The 20,368-nt window shown below is 46.8% G+C and overlaps 3 protein-coding genes across 7 annotated transcripts; all 3 read left to right on the top strand.

Moving 5' to 3' along the window:
* The first annotated feature begins 619 nt into the window (after window positions 1-619).
* LOC125769358 (heat shock protein DDB_G0288861-like) lies at window positions 620-7,185 on the top strand. Of its 3 annotated transcripts, XM_049438041.1 has the most exons (7): window positions 3,165-3,608; window positions 3,906-4,105; window positions 4,175-4,327; window positions 4,395-5,558; window positions 5,624-5,996; window positions 6,062-6,720; window positions 6,792-7,185. In XM_049438041.1, the coding sequence occupies exons 1-7, from the start codon at window positions 3,512-3,514 to the stop codon at window positions 6,954-6,956; spliced, it is 2,811 nt and encodes a 936-aa protein (XP_049293998.1). In that variant the 5' UTR covers window positions 3,165-3,511; the 3' UTR covers window positions 6,957-7,185. The 3 variants fall into 3 exon arrangements, with proteins under 3 accessions (XP_049293999.1, XP_049293997.1, XP_049293998.1); XM_049438042.1 differs by lacking the exon at window positions 3,165-3,608 and adding an exon at window positions 620-821 and having other exon boundaries at window positions 3,906-4,327; XM_049438040.1 differs by having other exon boundaries at window positions 3,163-3,608; window positions 3,906-4,327.
* Window positions 7,186-7,514: 329 nt separating this feature from the next.
* LOC125769373 (MD-2-related lipid-recognition protein-like) lies at window positions 7,515-10,114 on the top strand. Of its 3 annotated transcripts, none has more exons than XM_049438068.1 (4): window positions 7,515-7,683; window positions 7,744-7,857; window positions 7,926-8,095; window positions 8,186-8,477. In XM_049438068.1, the coding sequence occupies exons 1-4, from the start codon at window positions 7,584-7,586 to the stop codon at window positions 8,282-8,284; spliced, it is 483 nt and encodes a 160-aa protein (XP_049294025.1). In that variant the 5' UTR covers window positions 7,515-7,583; the 3' UTR covers window positions 8,285-8,477. The 3 variants fall into 3 exon arrangements, with proteins under 3 accessions (XP_049294025.1, XP_049294026.1, XP_049294024.1); XM_049438069.1 differs by lacking the exons at window positions 7,744-7,857; window positions 7,926-8,095; window positions 8,186-8,477 and adding exons at window positions 9,402-9,515; window positions 9,576-9,745; window positions 9,819-10,114 and having other exon boundaries at window positions 7,517-7,683; XM_049438067.1 differs by lacking the exons at window positions 7,515-7,683; window positions 7,744-7,857; window positions 7,926-8,095; window positions 8,186-8,477 and adding exons at window positions 9,221-9,330; window positions 9,402-9,515; window positions 9,576-9,745; window positions 9,819-10,114.
* Window positions 10,115-11,391: 1,277 nt separating this feature from the next.
* Window positions 11,392-18,488, top strand: LOC125769357 (echinoderm microtubule-associated protein-like 2). The gene is made up of 7 exons (XM_049438039.1): window positions 11,392-13,998; window positions 15,044-15,370; window positions 15,473-15,782; window positions 16,024-17,581; window positions 17,651-17,738; window positions 17,806-18,032; window positions 18,115-18,488. Exons 1-7 carry the CDS (start codon window positions 13,746-13,748, stop codon window positions 18,238-18,240), a joined length of 2,889 nt encoding a protein of 962 aa, XP_049293996.1. The 5' UTR covers window positions 11,392-13,745; the 3' UTR covers window positions 18,241-18,488.
* The last annotated feature ends 1,880 nt before the right edge of the window (window positions 18,489-20,368 follow it).

Raw genomic sequence — 20,368 nt, 5'->3', positions numbered from 1 at the left:
GCTTTAATAAAATAAATCATTTCTTATTTTTCTTTTATTTACTAGCACCTGATAATCAATTCCATTGTAAATTTAAAGCAAACAAAGCTAAATTATCATTCAAATATCCATCGTATTTTCTTATTATTCACACTTTTTTGTGCTTATCTATTCATACGAGTTGTCTCTTAACGTCTGGTGAAATAAATAAACTCCAACCATCAATGGATGCTCCGGAACGAATTAAATGAATCTGGGCTAGACGATCATAACGTGCAGTGTACTCAATTCCATGTCGAACGAAGAAACGACGGTACAGAAGCCAACAAACCTGTTGCCTGGTTGCAAATGATGCACAAACGAGCAAAACGAGCTGATTGCGATGAAACGGTACTCATCCCATCAGTTATCTACGTACTGAATATGTTTTCCCATCTCACCTATAGTCTTTTTCACTGAGCAGAGCATATTTTTTTATGCTCCATGTATATGGTATCTCTGTTTTGTGTCGTTTTTTTTGCTGCTCTTTCTTACCTTTACGATACGCAACTCCACTCACACACAAACGCGCGCACTTACAATGGTTGGGGAGAATCCGCGATCGCGGTCTTTTCTTCACGATGCCTCACAAACACACCATTCTACGTGAGGAGTTTTATTGCCCACCGTTCCAACACCTGGTTTGGGTGCGTAAAGTGGCGAACGATGGTGTAAAGTATCGATTCATTCTTAATCCGCCTGGTCTGACTCATGGGCAAGTGAGCACAGTAGGTGTCTGTGTCTGTCTGCCGTTCTTTAACCCATATCGCCGAAGAACTTGAATTACAAGCAGTTATTAGGTGGTGAGTATTAGGGTGAAATAGTGATCTGTCAACCTGTGTTTTTAAGAGACCCTATGAGATGGTGAAAAGGTTCGTTATAGCGACAAACCAGAGTCCGTAACCCGAATCCCATCAGAGCCATCTGCAGGTGGTAGTGTCGTTACAGCTTCAACCAACCTGCCCGCTTCTCACTTCCATTCATGTTCACGCGCGTGCCAGCATAAACAAGCATAAAACATGCTCACCAAAACATACAAACGTCCGACCGGAGCAGCTAACACTAACACACCGGGAACGCCATTGCCCGACCCAGGGAACCGTTACACCTGGTTTCGTAGATGCTTCATTCCATCGCACCCTGTCCCCTTTTTGTAGCAAAACAGAGAGGGAGAGGGAAAACGTTCGAAAGAAACGAGAAAAAACGCGAACGAAAACCTGTTGCGTCCATTTCCGCGCCGAAGATCAAGTCAGAGTCCGCGCCTGCTGCCAGCACGTTCTAATCCCTCGGCAGGTTCAGCCTTATTTGCCGTGTACCTATCGACCGATCGAGATCGGGATGAACGAGAAACGTGTTAGGTTCGTTGTGTTGTGCTTCGATCGTTTGTAAACCTTGCAGCCTAGATTAACTTGGTGGCCGCCATCCTTTTTTTTCTTGGATCAAGCAACAACGCAACTAAACGTGGCGATTCTGCTCGACTTCTTACCGCCGTCTGCATCAGTGTGCCAACGTGAACGTGACATATGGGGTATAGTGGCCATTGCTCTATCTATAAGTTAGTCTTCAATAGGTCTTCAAAAAAACAACAGAGGCTCTGTGCGTTTTGATGTGTTGAAATATCGAGAACCGATAAAAGTGTCTTCACCCGTACACAACTGGTCTGCAAGAAACCAGGAACCGCAGAACAGAAGGTATACAGAATGGTGTAGCGGCCGTTAACCAAACTCAACACTGCGTGACGGAACCATCCGCGTGCGAAGTTTTGTGTATGTGCCCGGAGACGTGTGTGTGTGCCTTAAAAGTGGAAAAATAGTGAGCCTTTTGAGCGACCAATAAATATATTCCTCGTGCGCTTCGCTTCCCAAAGTGACTTGACGATGGCAGCTGACGAGCGATCTCTGTAGCGATCCCTTTGTGATATTGGTTTATTAACCTCGTTGAGCGCTTGTTGAGTCCAGCGCGATCGAAGTTTTGTGATTAATGTTTGGCCCTACAGACCCCAAAGTTGAAGTTCCTGGAATTAGGAACTCCAGTGTTTTGTCGTGTGCAACAAAATATGCAAGAGAAGTAACCATTCCCGATTCCCGAATCCGATGACCCTGGGATTATGCATACCGGATGTGAACTGTGGTTGAGTGTGGACTACTCCCCCCTTTCTTGGTTGTGCAGAAAAAACCAGAAAACGAATATCCCCAACAAAACAGACTAACCACAACAAGCGACTAACCTCACCGTACGTGTCTTCCATATTTGCGCACTCCACAGCGAGCCTGCCGTCCGTCTGGGTCGTCTCTGGGTCGGAGATCTTGGCGAAACGATCGCTCTCACCCACACCAGGCAGTACGGTGGCAGGAAACGAAACCGGGGCTACATAATTATCAGGCGCGTCAGGGAAGGGAAAGCCGTGTACAATGCTGGGAACGGTTCGCATACTTGCCTGCTCTCTGGCACCGGGCACACGGTTCGTCGTCCTATTAATCCCACCATCTTTTTCGCTCCGCTTCCATCGCTGGCTAGTGGTTCTTCAGATTCCGCCGGCTCCGTTTCATACCCCCCCCCCCCCCCTCCCCCCAAACCGCCGCACCCCCACACCTTGCAAAAGAAGATACCACGAAGTGCTTCTGTTTAATAACTTTTCCTACATCAAAATCACTGGAATGTGAAATTTAAATCAATTGTTTGACGTGAAACAAGGGGGAAGAGGCGTACGGCAGCAAACGAATGGCGTTGGTTAGATTGAGCCGAGTGAGTCTGTTTGTTGGTTTGCTTCCTTTTTGGGAAAAAGGGTTCCTTCACAGCTCATGTTGTTTTTCCCCCTTTTCCATGTTTCGCCAGTCATTTTACTCGCACGTTCTTGGACTTGGTGGTGGAAGAGAGGATAAGCTCAACTGTAGTGGAACAGCGTTTGCGCCCTAACTTACCCTTCACGTCACATTTTCACAGTGCCACATCTTGCCAGTACCGTGGCCGTTCCGTGACCGCGGGCAGACTATTACAGTACGAACCTTAACCGGGGCAACAGCACACGAGTTGCTGCTTCATTGGAAGCACTATCGAAAGTGTGGAAGAATTTAGTTTAATATCAGTTTCAAACATTATCCAAAAAAAAAAACACCGATCGTACTTAGTGATCAGTTTGAAAGATCGACCCCGAAAAAAAAGAAGTCTCAAATCAGTGCGTTCGAAAGTGGCATCGCGTTCCCAGGGTCAATTATGATTGTCTGTGTACCCCCGCCCGGGACGAATCAGTTGAATACGAGTGATTAATAGCGCCGGTGACGTTGTTCGCACGAAAATTTATTCGAAATTAGCTCACCCGCGTAATTGGATGTCGTTGGAATGCCGCTCCACTTTGTGCGCTTTAAAGCTGCCTGTTTTTTTATTTTTTGCTCTGTTCCCTGAGTGTGTTCCCTGTTTCGAGTGTTGTTATCGTGATTCCCGTGGCTAGTAATTTCCGATCGAGTACAACAACAACAACAACGAAAAAAGCAAGATGCGCGTTAAAACGTTAAGACAGATTAAAAATCAGCGGGGACATCGTAATCATCATCATAGCAGTCACCATAACCACAACCATGTGGCAGCCAATGGTAGTTGTAACAGAAGCAGCAAAAAAAAAAATGCTTGATGATCTTTAATTTGAAACCATCGTCAAAACAGTTGTTTTAACCTTTTGCCTGGTGTGGCACAAGAGCGTCTCCGTCGTACAGGCGCACGGCAGCCATATCGCCAATTCTCACGCACAGTACGCTCCCATGGTGTACGCCACAACAAAACGCACACAACACAACCACATCATGCATGTTCATGTTCCATCATGTTCCCTGCTTTAAACGTGCTTTTAATCGTGCTTTTCCTTCCTTTCTTTTGGGTTCTTCGCCGTGTAGCAGCGATTGATGCGCACTATTTTTCACCCGAAAGACTGAACGCGTTAGTGAATTGCATGAATCCACCGTACAGAATGCCGCCACAACCGCTCGGTGCGTACGGTATGCAGCACGATCATCACTCCAGCATACCGGGGACGGCATCGACGGAGGCACACGTACTGGCCACACCGCTTCGTACACATTCCTCCAAGTTTCCGGTAAGGTGTCACAAGCAACACACGCATTTTTGTTTTGGAACTGATCACCTTCACGTCTTGCTGTTACAGATCGAACGGGAATTGATACTGTCATCGAACAAAAATTCCTCCAAAATACCGCTTATGCAGGATAATAGGAATACTAGCATTCCGGCACTCTTAAATCGATCCGCAACGTCTGCAATAGGACCTGATCTGCCAGTGAAGCAGACACAAGCATGGGTAAGTAATCGTGTTTGTAATACGCTATCAATTTTGCTTATTATTACATTAAATTTCTCTCTTGTAGAATCAACCACAGATGGACGTAATACATACGGCCGTGTCTGGTTCTATGCCACGTACGATCGTGCGCTTTCCGGAAGATGTGACAGCACTTGCCGATCGGGATGGTAGCTTCTCCCAGCGGGAGAAAGATTCTACCACGGTGAAGAAATCCGTCACCAAGACTTATCATACCCTGAAGGATCTCATCTCGTCCAAGTTCAAGAAGGATGCGAACGAACAAAGCGATGAGCTAAACAACGTAACCTCAATGCTGCACGGTCATCAGTCGAACTTGGAGCAGGGTCAATCAAGCAGTCAGCAGCAACAACAACAACAACAACATGGTGGCAATAATCAGACCGGATCGTATATGTACAGCTCAGCGTCCGATAATAACTTGCTGCAGGCACAGTCTAACCTAAACGTGTGGCCGTCCAGCAGCCAAAGCAATTCCCCACTGTACTATCACAAGAAGTTCTCCGATCCGGCCGAAGGTTTTACTGGCTCGAAAGCTCTCTCACAGCCACAGCTAAATATCGGTGTCGAACAGTCGAACCGTAACGCGCAGCACGTGGTCAGTATGTTGCCGGCTCCGGTCGACGGCACGGATAGTGATGATGGTGGATTTCGGCAGCACAGTGTTAGTCGGCAAACGAATCAATCGGTACCGAATGGGGCTAGCCAAAGTCAGGCGGGAGGAATGCAGACTAGCCGATCAAACACACAGCAACCTGCTTACATCCAAAACTATCGCCACAATCACGCACAACAGCAGCAGCAGCAGCAGCAGCATCTACAGCAGCAACATCACATGTCGTACCAGCAGGCCCTTCATAACGCTAAACAGCGAGCAGCACTGGAGGGTGCTAGTTCCAGCTCCAACATTCAAACATCGTCCTACAACACGACGGTGACGGTTGGAGATCAAAGTACAAGCCATCTACATCATCATCACCATCTTCACCATCAGGGTGAGATCGGTATGCAAAAGCACACCATTTCGGTAGACATTAACAGTGGATCGTCGGTTAACATCTCTACCGGAGAGTCACATGATGCGGGTGCATACGATAAGAATGGTAATCATTCGTCCAACATCGATTCTGGACGTGGCAGTTCATCTATGGCTACTGCTAGTGCCGACGCCGTAATGGAGAAGAGCAAAGTCAAATCAGACGGTGAATGGGTAAGTGTTCTTTAACCCCTCTTTCGAGATTCTTAATTCTAATAGGCGTTGTACGACTTTTGCAGATCGATGTAGTTGATGTGGAGCTGCGCAACATTCTTGAACCGGGTATGAAATCGATGAATCTTCGTCCGGAGAGTACGATGTCCGAGAGTGCCTCATCAATGTCTCCACCGTTGCCACCGCTCTCCCCACATGAGGCATACAACCAAGGTGCGGGTCCGGGTAGTAGCAATATCCAGACGAAGCCCAACAATAACACTACCAAGTTGCAAAAGCAAGAGTACGGCACGGATACGTACAACCGGGCAAGTAAAAACCCCCAACCAATCGGTCCTTCAAAGGGGCAACCATCGCCCAACACGATACAGAACTACATGAACCATTTGAAGCTCTCCAGCAACAAGAAGCACGAGCAGAATGCCTTGAAAAAGCATCGTAAGTAGTATGCATGTCTACACCTTTTAAAATGTCCATTCAAAAACTCTGTTCCTTTCCCACAGTGTTCGGGTTAGATACGGATGTTGCCTCCGTCACCAATACGACGCGATCGCTCGATCTCGAATCACTGCTCGGCGGTCCCTGGGATGGTGCCCAATCGGTATCAGAGTCGGAAACGGATGGTGGCGGTTTGCAGCAAATTCGCAACCAGCTCGAAGGGCTCGAGACGATGTATAGTGAGGTGCTGAAAATGTTGGGCAATCGTATGGCCACGAACGAGTCAACGCTACGGGCAAACAGACGTCGACGGCATGGCAGCATGTCTTCGCTACCGTCCAGCTCGATCAGTGGCCGACCAATTCGTGACCGGCGAAGATTAGACGAGCGTCGCAAGGTGCGTGATATCAAAGGCATCAACAAACGATTCCAACGGTTGGAATCACACGTAGTCACGCTAGCACGCAGTGTGGCACACCTTTCGTCGGAGATGCGTTCGCAGCACCTGGTGTCACAGGAACTGGAAGAGTTGCGTAACGATTTGGCCCTGTTGCGCTCACAATCGATGCACAACCTGCCGCTAAACAGTAGCGGTAATGGGGCCAATGCATCCGCACGTGAACCGATCAACCTGACCAACCCGAAGCGTGTGAAGAAGTTGACTAAATTTTTCGGCGAAGATCCACCGCTGATGAAACTGTTTCTCAAAAAACTTGGCTATGAGGTAAGGGAGACGCCGAGTGCTTCCGGTGATGTAGACCTTTGCTAACTACTCGATCGATTGAATGCTTACAGAAATATGCACCCATTTTCGAGAGTGAACGTGTCGGTATGATCGAGCTGCCGTACCTGGGCGAGGAAAGGCTACAAAAGATGGGCATACCACTCGGGCCGAGACTGAGGATTCTCCAGGAGGCGCAAATATCGCTGTGTCGCGATACGACGCTCTGCATCGTTTAAGCCGCGTGATCGTACGTAGTGACGTGAGCCAAAGAACTGAAACAAGCAAACAAGTATTTTTTTTTAGACATCGTGTGACAGTGTTCTCGGTGGAAGAGATTAAGCAAAATCGGGGGTGGTGCTATTGGAAATCAAAACCTCGTACTGGACATTTGGTGGACGTACGCCTATCACCCCATCCAGTGACTAGAGAATTACGAAATTAAATCTCATTAATCTTTGAAACAAACCTTTAGCGGTCCATTTGAATTACTTGATTAATATCACACATGTATTTGCTTAGTTGGTATTGTAATTCTTAGGAACAGCATTCAAAGACCCAATTCTTTTCCCTGTTCAGGCGATATGGTCAGAACATTGACCTTACAAAAGTAAGTAAAGTCGGGCTGAATGCTACCGGACACACATCGTCATCGGAATTGCTCGTAAGACCTCATTAGATTAAACGCAAGCGATTAGCGGCTGCGTTGCAGCTCGATGTTGATAATAGGAAAGCAAAAACACAGTCCATTCATCGGAACAGACAACTTATCTGTTCGGGTAGAACGCCACCATATGTCTGCTGCTCTTTAGTCGTTAGCGATTGCTTCCAGCAGTAACAGCGACGTCGTCTAGTTTTGAGTGAAAATGAAGTGCTTTCGAATGGTTGTGTCCGTCGTGCTGCTAGCACTGTGCCTGCATTTGGCTTCTGGCGAAGTAGTGAACTTCCAGAAATGTCCTGGTGAAGGTAGATATCGTATTCTGAAAGAAGTTTCTGGTTGATTGATTTTCTACTTGATAACCATAGAAAAATGTACAATCCATGAGGTCTCGATCACACCTTGTACGGAAGCTGCGGAAGGAACTGCCTGCACCGTATACCGTGGAACGAATGTTAGCATAACATTCGATTTTACGCCAAGTACGTCAAAATATGGCCAAATTATTTTTGCCCTTGTATTAATCATAATTTCCCAATTTGTTCACTAGACTTCGCTGCCAATGAGCTAACTGCTGATGTGTCCTGGACTAGACCCAACTTTGATTTACCCTTCATTGGCATGGATACGGCTGCCTGCAAACATACAAATTGTCCGGTGTCTTCCGGTAATCGTCAAACGTACGTTTACGATTTGCCCATTAAGAAGGAGTATCCTCCGGTAAGTCAGATCTCAGACTTCGGATTTACAGCATATAGATCAAACCATTCACGGGTCCATCATGACGACTTACTAAACTTCTTCCCACAGCAACATTACGACGTCAAATGGAAGCTGACGAGCGAGAACAAAGATTCCTGCTGCCTTATTGTACAGATCAACATCACAAGAAAGAAGAAGCGCACTTAAGGTACCCTTTTCGATGCTGATGACGAATGGTTGGGCGTACCGGATAATTCAATTAACTCTGATCATGCTTTATTGGACGTTAAAGTGTCCATTTTAACGACTAGAACAAAAAGGTAGACTGTAATTGCTCCAAACCATGTAATAAACCGGTGTAATTTGTTGAAGATCAATAAAAATGGTTGCATTCAACTAATCTCTCTCTTCCTTCCTTTTGAGAGCGATGAAGCTCGGTACGCTATCGCATTGATGTACTTCATCGCGTCCGGCTAAAGTAAACATTCACAAGACCCTTAACCTTGACATCTTGGAAGATCGTCGATGCGTGAGGATCGGTGGAGGTGTTGATACGGCAAAACAGAGAGAGGGGGAAAGATGGATCGTTCGCACGCGTATGAACAACGAACCAATTATCACATCTTGATCCGAAACAGAAAAAGGCTTAGTGGTGTGCAACTCCTTAGTGTAGTAGACGGCGTAGGTAACGCCACTGATCATTCCTCCTTAGCAAGGATCTCTGGCTACGCAGTACAAATTAGTCCAGTATGCTAGTTATTGCAGAGATTACCCAATAGATCGTTACGTCAAGAAGAAGAGGTAGACTTGAATGATCTTCTCTCCGTTATAAAATAATGCATTGTGCCACCACAAAAGATTCTTTTTCGTGGTAAAAACAACGATCAACGGTATGTTGGAGAAACGAGAAATTGGAGCCATTTGTTTAATTCTTTTCAAGTTGAAGTGGAAAACTCGGAGAAATTTGAAGAAAGAAGTTTGGAAAGATAGTTGTTTCCTTTTCCAGACACAGAAGAAGTCATCGAAATTGCTACGTATCTGTTCGAGATGAGCGACGCCATGAGTTGGCACTGATGATCAGCAAGGCTGTTTTTCGCCAGTCGTTGGCGATAGCTTCCACCATCAACAGCGACATCGTTGAGTGAAAATGAAGTGCTTGCAAACGGTTGTGTCCTTCGTGCTACTGGCACTGGTTCTCCATACAGCTTCTGCCGAAGTAGTTAGTTTCCAGAAATGTCCTGATAAAAGTACAGGTAGATAGTGCACATCAATCTCATTTTTCCATAAACGTCTGCTAATGGATTTGTCACTTGATAACCTATAGAAAAATGTACAATCCATGAGGTTTCGTACAGACCATGTCCGGAAGCTGCGGAAGGAAATCCCTGCCTCGTATACCGTGGAACGAATGTGAGCATAACATTCGATTTTACGCCAAGTACGTCAGAATGTAGCCAGATTTGTTTTCGCTTGTTTTAATGATATTTTCCCAAACTAGACTTCAATGCCAACGAGCTAACTGCTGATGTCTCCTGGACTAGACCTCTATATGATTTGCCCTACGTTGACATGGATACAACTGCCTGTAAACATACAAATTGCCCGGTGGTTTCCGGTAATCGCCAAACGTACACCTATGCAATGCCTATTAAGAAGGGGTATTTTCTGGTAGGTAACTCTGACTTCATATTTTTCGGATACATTCAGGGGACTATCAAGACAATTTAACTTTTTCCCACAGCAAGATTACGACATCAAATGGAAGCTGGCGAGCGAGAACGGAGATGCTTGTTGCTTTATTATAAAGATCAAGATCGTCAAAAAGAAGAGACGCACTTAAGGTACCCTTTTCGATGCTGATGACGAATGGATGGGCGTACCGAAACATTCAATTACGTCAATTATGCTTTATTGGTCATCAAAGTGTCCACAAACATCTTAACGACTAAAACCATGCGTAACATTGTAATTGTTTCAAAGCGACTTGTAATAAACCGGTAGAATTTGTTGAAGATCAATAAAAACGGTGACATCAAACTAATCTCTCTCACTCGCTTCTCAAAGTGATGAAGCTCGGTACGCTATCGCGCCCCGCTAAAGTAAACATTGGCCAGACCCTTAACCTTGACATCACCAAAGACGTCCGGTGGCGCGTGAAGCACCTTCCAAGACGTACAAGCGCCCGAAAGGTCATCGGTGCGTGAGGATCGGTGGCGGTATTGATACCGGCAAGACAGGGAGTGAGAAAGAAAGATTACTCGCACAAAACAAACGATCACATCTCGTCTCGTTCGACACACGTATGCTGTGTGTGCCAAATTGGCTAACCAATTCATTCAACACCCGTGCCACGGGTGGTGCGCCGTAGGCGAGGATTTTTTGGGAGGGATTTGAGTTACGAGGGGGAAACTAAGTAAAAGGGGTTTCGGGTTTTCGCTCAATACCGTTTTTGGAAAGAGGTTCAATTCAACCATAAATACATACACCTCTCCAGCAGCAGGCTTGAACCGTGGGGCCGTTATGGGCAGTGTGTGCGCGCGCAGTAGTAGTGGCCAACGATCAACCAACATCAGCGTGCAGCGGGATACATTGAGCGATCGTGCGACCAGAACTGTTCATCCGACACGACCGTGTGCACACATTTTTTCGGTGACCTCAATTACTAGCGGTTGGTCTAAATAGTGTGTGAACCTTGTAACCTTCGTACATCCTTCTGGAGCAATCTGGATCTTGGCAGTGGTACGCTCCTTTGGGGATCCTGTACACAATACTCGGAAACATCATTACCCGTACGCCAACCAGATGATAAAGTATCATCGAGTGCGATCGTTAGGTAAGTATTTGCAGCTACTTTCGTAGTTATTACATCCTTGACAAAATCCTTGACTGAATCAAGGAGATCGCAGCACTCGGAAACGTGCTGCGCGCTCAATATACACCGCGACTTTTATGGATAACAAAGTCACGTGATGAAAGTTGAAAGGTTGTAAACGACGAACCTGAAAAAAACAACGAGTAACGCATTTCTGGCGCCAAACAACGTTAGGGGTTGAAACACCCGCATTTTAAATATGCTAACGGTCAAATGCCACCTGTTCTTTAGGGGTAGTCATCAGAAAATGTCATATGGTGCGTTATAAAAAAAAAGAAAACAAAGTGAGAAACCCTTTAGTGCGCGCTCTCTTTCCCGCACAGGCAGCACAGGTAGGGAAAAGCAACACGAGAAATGGTTCCCATTTACCGGTGTGAGTAATAACAATACAAGGTGCGTTGCTACACTGCTACACACACTACCTTTCGGATAGCAAAGCGGGCGTGCTGGTGTTTGTGTGATCCGCCGTTCATCTCTAATTTCTAGGGAACGGCGACTGTTGCACTCGCTGTGTGCATTTCTCCTAAACCATCGCGATTTTTAGCTGCGCGTACACGGGGTCCCAGTCTCAGCAAAATAACCTGTCAAGCGGAAGGGTACCGTCTCGTGCGCTTAGAAACCATCATGGAGTGTGGCAAAAGCTGTGTGTTTCCGTTAGCATAAGATCAATTTCATCCCTGCTTATAGTAGCTAAAGGGGCGAAACAAGAGTGTGTCGCTACACTTGTACTTGATGTGTGCAAATTTGCGTGACAAAAGCGGGGTCCGTCCACAAAGTCGAGAAGTATTCATTCAAAGTGTACAAACGCTATACCTAGTGAGGCACACACACAAAACAGTGGACTTCAATTAAGCGAAACCGACGCGTGTTAAGTGTAAATATTTGGTGACAACACAAACCGCATCGTAACGCGAATGTTTACCAAGTTGATCGTGGCAGGCCAAGCTTTAAGCTGACGTTTTGGTTGCAATTTCGAAAGCTCGAACAATTGCCGCTTCATTGTTCTGTGGGGTGGCCTTTTTGTTTTCTTCTTCCGTTTTGCACCACCTCTCCCTGGGAAAGGAAACTGGAATGTCGCTGGAAAACGGCACAGTTGTCCCACTTTCCGCAAAACCATACGACATTCCGGCTGCGTGTGCCCAGCAGCAGCAGCAGCAAAGGTGGTGGTAAATCCCGATATCGGTAGGTGGCTTTTCTGCCAAAAAAAAAAAATATAAAGAAACACGAAAAGAAATAGCCGAAACTAATAACAGACGAAAAAATAAACCATATTATACCGAATTCCGCAGAGAAGGTGATAGATTCGGTGCTCTCACGCGCAGCAAAACCCAGAGGGAAGAAGGTGTCTCGTGCGTTCCGGAGAGCTCCAAATACCGGTAACGGTACACGAACGGCTGCCACCGCGTACAAACTGTGAAAGGAAAGCAAAACTGTGCCACAAGCTACCACCCCGTTCCGGCACAAACTGTATAGAGAGAAAAAAAAAACACCAGAGGACGCAACGAAAAGAACTGGCCGGTCTCATCTCGAGCAGCAGGAGAAGAGCATTTCATTAAGCATGGGAAACTGTGAGCTACTTAATTTTCTTGTGACGTGACAAAACTGGAGCAAAAGCAGCTGCTGGATGTTGGAGCTTCACTCGTTCTTGTGCAGTTCGATCGATCGGTTTCGTCCGGTGGTGATGCACCAAACGTTCTGTGTATGGAATGATTCTGCGTTGCTCCGCGTACTGCCAAGCGGTTATCTAAACAATAACAAAACCCCACCGTGTCAGAAGTTCGGCGTTATCATCAAAACCCTCAACGAAGCGAAAAACGTACACGAACGTGCCCAAAAGTCGTGATGTTATCTCGTACGCAAGTTCACGCTCATTATTAATAGCCGTTTCTTGCGCCTGAACGTCGCATGCATCAAGAGGGATAGCAGAAAAAAAAACCGCATTAATATTCACACCCCTACCCTGAGACACGTAGACGGTTTGGCATTTTATGATTGTTTTGCCGGTGTGTGCGGTTTATCGCGTACGGTAAGCAGAAGAAGATACGCCTTCTAGAGAAGAAGGTGGAAAATGTCCACCGGAAAGCTCACGAGCTAGCTACTCTGCGGCGGGAGTAACCTGAGAATAAGCTGAGCGAGAAAGCACATCGCAAGCGGGACGAAAACGGATGATGATGATAATGATGATGATGATGGTTCCAACACGGTCCCCATGTTTGGCGATACAATGATGTCATTCGATGTGTGAATTAGCTGAAACATCATCCCATATAGACCCGACTGTTCCCGGTTTCGTACGTACTGGAAGGAGGAATCGTTTTCCGACCCGGCAAAGGAACGAGTTAGACGAAAGCAAACAATCCATCGAAAGGTTGCGTCCGGTTACCGGCGTGTGCTAACTAATAGGGGTGGAAAGCAACAACAACAACAATTATCAAAAACCGAGCGCTTTAAATAATAGCGAAATCAACAAACGCGTGTGAAACTGCTGCTGCTGCTACTGCCCATCCATCAAAGTTACCTTTTTGCCGGTTACATCGCGTTTCGATGGTAGCGATAGTAGTGGCTACAGAACGTACGGTTCCATCCATCATCAAGGGCCAGTTTGAAATTGAAGAACGAACGAACACACAAAAAAAACTCGCCTGTAACATCAACCTTCAAAGTTTATCTATCGACACACGGTTAACAATCCGATAGGCTCACAATTTAGTTTTGAAAAACGTGTTTGTGTGTTTACCGTGTGTGTTTTTCTGTTGTTCAAAGCTAGAACCAACAAGACACTTTACGCTCGTAACGATGAGCAACGAAACGGAGCAGGAAACGCCTGCTACGGTTGGTGGGGATGGGGATGTTTTAAAAAGTTCCACCGTACCGGTTCAGCAACAACAACAACAACAACAGTATCATCACCATCATCATCATCACATCATGTCCACCAGTGTGGAGGAGGTGGACGAACAGGTACTGGAGATGACACAGTCCACGGCCACCGTTAACAACAGCAACAGCCAAGTGCAAAAGTCATACAAAAATTTGCATGAATTTTCGGGTAAGTAGTCGATTTTGTACGAGTTGATTGAGTGCTGTTATACCAAATCCAGCATCCTTCTGAAATTGATAAATGTGTGTAATTTTTTGTCAATGTCTACCTCCACAAAAAATAAAAAGATAGTCCATGCTGGCCACCTACACCAAAACGGTCAAACGGTTTCTTCCCACTGTCTCACAGGTGAGAGATAGTGGTGTAACAGCGTGATTGTGCAGTGCAGATAGAGTGCCGGAGTCCGGTGATGGTGATAATAGCGCAACAACATAACACCGGTCTGCTCGGTTCCTTTTGCCACCCCACACCACGCGTCTATCTAAGCAGCACACAAACAGCAACAAAACACCCCCCGACTGCTGGTATCACAGTGAAATTCCATAACATTTGCCTCCTGCACAGTGTAGTGCCACAGTTGGACAGTGTAGTAGCACTGATTAGAGTTGAGTACGCGCGCATGTTCGACGCCCAGAAAACTGGGGAAGTACGTCCGGCTGCTCCTGGGGTGAGCAATTTCTCCCACTTCTTTCGGTGCGGCAAACGGCAACGTGAAAAACAGCTGTCATTTACACACGCGGCGGGCACCGGTGTGTCCTGTTTTTGTTTTCGTTCCCCGTTTTCGGTGATCTCCTCCTGGTGACCGGTGTTTCGGCATCGAGGTGGTTCGACCCAGTCGCGAACTATGGTGGACGATGAAGTGTGTGAAAATTGCATCTCTGCATAGATGTAGAGTCTAGTGTGTACTTTTGTTGTGTAACACTGATCCGGTGATAATATTTGCTCAATCGACACTCCACCAAGGGGGTTGTCTATATGTCGAAATGGCTGCAGTGCAACCCGTGCCAGCATCAACCGACACTAAGAAGACGATGAATGAAATGAATGGTTCCAAAGAATGGCGTAAAGTGTTGTCCGATATTCGTCTTTTCTTTATTGACGTGTTACTATAATTGACCATCCACCCAAGGTCAGTTGCGAGATGAGTGTGCCCTTGAACTAATCGAGCGGTTTTTTTGTTTTCTCTCTCTTCTGGTCCTATTTTTCTTTGCAGAGGAAATGCTGGAAACGGAAAAGGCCGGCCTAGTCGAGCGTGTGTACGATCTCGAACGGCAAGTACTGGAGCACAAGGATGAGATCGTTTGTCTCAAGTCCACCCTGGCCGATGTGTTACGTCGCCTGGCCACGATAGATAACAGCTACGAGAACAGCACGAGTGGAAGTGGCCGTGGTGGAACCGGAACGCCCGCCGGAATGGGCGGTGGTATGAGTGCAGGAGTAGGAGCGCATCATGCGGCCAGTGATAACGTGTCCGGCACTGTACAGACGAATAGTTTATCCAGCAAAAGTTTTCGCTTCTCCCGCAATACCCTGACGAGGCGTAAGTGTTTTTTTTTCGATTTACGGCATTCCGGCGCCAAAACACAGGGGCGGTAGATAAATTCCTTATCATCGTTTACGCATTTGTTTCTAATGTTTCCAGTGAACTCTACCGTGGAGGAGAAACGCTTCGGGCGGGTACCGTCCCGTGTGACCAGCTCACCGTCGCGCATGAAGCCGAACCTCGCGCAAAAGGCCATCCACTACTCGAACGGTTCGTTGCATTCCGACTCGATGAGCAGCCATTCGATCTCACCTGCACCGTCCCCATCACCGAGGCAACCGAATGCGGCCACACCCGTCAATTCGCACCATGCCCTGCTCTCCTCGTCCGGCATGGGAAAGCGGTGGTCCTCGACGGGGGATTTCATCAGCACACCTGGCAGCCCGAGCGGCACCGGAAGCAGTGGAAGGTGCGTTTGCTTTTTTGCGTACGGATCCGTAGCCTTTGAGCCGGATTTGTGTGTCTTATGGAGCTTATCAGCGTAATGCTTATCTTATCAAGGTTGATGAACAGCAAATCTCGCATTCTCGCGGGATGCTTATCGAACTGGAAGAATTTATTGCGTGGAATTAATTGCTGCTTGATCTTAAAACACCATGACTAACGTTGTGTCCTTTTTCTTCTTTTGTTCTCCCCCTAATCCCCAGCAGCATGTCGAGATTTTCGGCCAAATCACTGCTGAATCTCAGTGGCAATTCTAGCCGCCAGGGTCAATCACATCCATACGTGCAGCGCAAAAATGAAGACGACGAGTACGTGAAGCTGTACATCAGCGGACGTCCGATCGTCATACACATTCCCGAAGCACAACTGTCCACGTACGAACTGACGAAGGTACAACCGGCCCCGAACAGACGTTTACGGCTCGATTGGGCGTACGGCTATCGGGGCAAGGACTGTCGTTCGAATCTGTACCAACTACCGACGGGCGAGATGGTTTATTTTGTCGCGGCCGTTGTCATCCTGTACAACATGGACGAACATACGCAGCGTCACTATCTCGGCCATACGGACGATGTGAAAAGTTTGGCCGTACATCCGAACAAGCTGCTGGTCGCTAGTGGACAGTGCGGTGGCCACGAAGGGCGTGAATCGTTACCACACATCCTTATCTGGAATTCCGTCTCGTTGGCTACGCTAAACATGATCGGCTGCGGTGAATTTACCGGTGCGATCAATTGTCTCTCGTTTAGCCGGGCGGACAGTGGCAGCATTCTGGCAGCGATTGACGATTCACCGGACAAAATCATCTCGATATGGGACTGGCAGAAGAAGGACGGTGGACGGAAGATTACCGAAACGAAGTGTTCCGTCGATACGGTGGTGGCGGTCGAGTTTCATCCGCTCGACAAGGGGCAGATCATAACGATCGGCAAGAATCATATCGCGTTTTGGTCGCTCGATCAGAACGGCATGCTGTACAAGCGGATGGGTGTGTTCGAGAGCTTCGAAAAGCCGAAGTACGTGACGGCGATATCGTTCACGCAGACGGGCGATGTCGTGACCGGTGATTCCAGTGGCAATTTGGCCGTCTGGAAGCGTGGCACCAACGTTATTAGCCGGTTTCTGAAGAAAGTGCACGAAGGGCCTGTGTTTACGATTTGCGCATTAAGGAATGGTGGTTTCGTGACGGGCGGTAAGGACGGATTGCTCTTACTGTTCGACGATGCGCTGCACATGAAGGCGGAACAGATCGTAGAGGCACATTTCGGTGCGGTACGCGTGGTGGCACAGGGCAAGGGGTCTCAGCTGCTGATCGGCACGACGAAGAATTGCATCCTGTCCGGTGACTTTACGCTTAGCCTCGTGCCGATCGTGATGGGTCACACGGATATACTGTGGTCGCTGGCAACGCACCCGCAGGTGGCCCAGTTCGTTACCGGTGGCCGGGACAGGCTGCTGCAGTTGTGGGACTCACTATCGCACTCGGTCGTGTGGAGTAAAGATATTGGCGAACCGATACACTCGGTACAGATAGCGAACGGGGGTGACGCGATTGTGGCGGGTGGGGTCGGTGGACGTTGGTCCGTCTTTGACATAGTGACGCGAGAACTGTTGGCAACGTATACCGACGGTCAGGAGGTGATACAGTGCCTGCAGTTCTCACCGGACGGTAATCTGCTGGCAGTCGGTTCCAAAGACAACTGCATCTACATCTATCAGTGCACGAAAGTGGCGCATCGATTTTCCAAGATTGGAAAGTGCTCGGTAAGCGTGGAATGTTAGTTGGTAATTTTGTGCAGATTTTGATTCGATTTTGTTTTTTGTTCTCCACAGGGTCATTCTAGTTTCATATCACATCTCGATTGGTCAAAGGACAGTCAAATTTTGCGATCTAATTCGGGCGATTATGAAATATTATATTGTGAGTACGAATTCCACCAAAGTCGCTCTTTTCGTCGTCCTAAAACCATCTTTTTCTTTACCTTCAGGGAATCCAACACTCTGCCGTCAAATTACGAGCCAAAGCACGGTGAAGAACCTCGAATGGGCCACCCAGAACTGTTCCGTAAGCTTCGAAACGATTGGCATCTGGCCGGAGAACTTTGACGGCACGGACATCAACAGTGTGTGCAAGGACGGTGAGGAACAATTCCTTGTTTGTGCCGATGATTTCGGCAAAATTCGACTGTTTAGTTTTCCAGCATCGCAGCCAAAGGTGAGCTTCACGAACGCACAAGTTCCGTTCGGTGGTGCAATGCAACCATACAAATGTTTCGTTTTTTGTCTGTATTTTTCAGTCGCTATCCCATAGTTACAAGGGCCACAGTAGCCATGTAACGTCGGTACAATTTATGCACGATGGCGTGCGTCTTTTATCTGCCGGAGGTATGGACACGAGTGTACTGCAATGGAGAGTAGTGTAGGGTTGTTAGAAAAAAAAACACCGATCGGTTTTACATTCCACAAAGCATTTTCTTCCAATTCTGCCGTTTTGCTGTACGTTTCTCGGAATTCACATACCAGCTTCCCCCACAAGGAACGCCAGCAAGGATGCGTGCTGCAGAAGAACAAAGTTTATTTTATTTTATATAGCACCGAAACTAACTTATTGTTTTATCACGATTATCAATAAGCGTAAACTGACGAATAAATTTAAATTAATCATTCAGAAGGACATTGTTTAGAACGAGCGGATCAAATCCGGAAATGTTTGTAGGTGAAAACATCCGCCGTTTTTAATACGCACAGTGGTCGAACTGCTCGGACCGCCGTAAACACCTGCACGAAAAATTAAGTTATTTTGGAAGCGCATTTTACGCAGTAGAATTACGCGTATTAATTCAACAATTTTTTAGAGTCAAAATGCATAATTTTTTTTTACAACATTCAATTTAAATTATCTTATTTTCAATCTTTTTCGTTGCTGCTAGAAACCGGAAAAGCAATAAAAAACTGCTCGAATGATCGTGTCAAAACTACGGGCTCGCGATTAACCGTGCCGATATGGAAATGCCACGGACAATCGAGTGCGGGTAGGGTGCTCGATTTGCAGCGTCTTCGTTTCGGACAGCTACTCGAAAAATGCTGTACTTCCGTTTTCGTTGCCGAGGTGAGCGGACGTGCGTCGCGTTGACTGCGTCGGAAATTTGTGGTTAAGTTAGGAAAAGTGTAAATTTTGGTAGTAAATTGTTGTTAGAAATAAGCGCGAAAAAGGGCCACGCTAACATTTGTAATAATACGGCCGGAAAATAGAGTAGAAACGTTGCGTTTGTTCTTTTCTAGAAGCGTCATCTCGACGGGTCGGCATTTTACGCACACCCGAGTAGGCTTGGCGTGGTTTTACCCTCTGTTCATGGTGGCGGGTGCGCTGTTGCGGTTTTTTTTGAGAAAGATTTTCATCTTGAATTTCTTTTTACCGGGCGGTCGTGTGCGGTACGCGCGTTTAGTGGAAAACGGTACAATTGACTAAGTAGAAAAGGTAGCTTTTGTGTCAGAATCAGATTGAGGAATGGACATTTGTTCCAAGTGGTTCCTTCGTACGGTGGTAGCATTTTGAAGCGCCAACCCCGTAATGGCTTGGGCGCGCGCTGACACCATCGAAGCATGTGGGTTTTCGTTAACTTCTGTCAGCGCTTGCTTGATTTGAGGTTTCTAGGCCTGCATTTATCCAGTATCGTGTGATATTTCGCAGTATATTCTTGTGAACTTGCTGCTTTTAAAGTTCAAATCACAGGAGTATACTGTGAGACATTGCCGGTTTCATTCAGCGAAAAAAGGCGGGGTATTCTTTTCTCACAAGCGCCCCGTGAACAGGATGTGGCCGCCATGTGCTTGCCTACCAGAGATATGATGAAGCATCGGATGTGCGCGCGAATGTGTGGCTGTGTGTGTACGTGCGTGTGGCTTCTCAATTTTCCCGTATTCTTGTTGGGCGTGCTGTACCGAAGAACGGAAAAAAGGTAACTATCCCATGTGTATATGTGTGTGTGTGAGTGCATGTGCGTACGCGCCATAACCACAAAAATATGTGCCCGTGGCGAATGAAATATCCGTCCCAAGTCCGTGTGATGGCTTGACATGTTTCAACTGTTCTCTAACGAATGTCCGACCAAATGTTGCATGATGATAAACGTAAGAGCCAATCCAACGAGCTTTAGCGATGAATTTAAACCTTATTTTCCTATTTTCTGACACATTTGCTTTGCCGGCTTCAATGAGAAGATGTGAAACATTGCCGCGCGCACACACGACGGGTTCATGCGAGAGAAAGTGGATGGAACCTTTGCCTAACCTCACATTTTGTTTCTTTTCAAAGTTTCTTTCTCAGAACACCCTGGTTGGTGTAGGACATTTCTTCGCGGGAATACGAGCTCGTCCTGGATTGGTTCACTTCAGGCACATTCAGTGGAAAAATATTTTAGTATCATGCGTTTTTTTTTGTTGAGCGCGTGGTCTTAAGCCGGGTGGTTATGCAACAGTTCGGCACAAGAAAAGTAATAAGGCACGAACAAATAAATGAAGCATGATACTTTATTCTTCCAAAATCATTGT

The sequence above is a fragment of the Anopheles funestus genome, chromosome 3RL (genome assembly GCF_943734845.2).
Source record: "Anopheles funestus chromosome 3RL, idAnoFuneDA-416_04, whole genome shotgun sequence".
Classification (NCBI taxonomy): Eukaryota; Metazoa; Arthropoda; class Insecta; order Diptera; family Culicidae; genus Anopheles; species Anopheles funestus.
The sequence above is the reverse complement of the archived record's forward strand: the minus strand, read 5'-3'. Positions and strand labels throughout refer to the sequence as shown.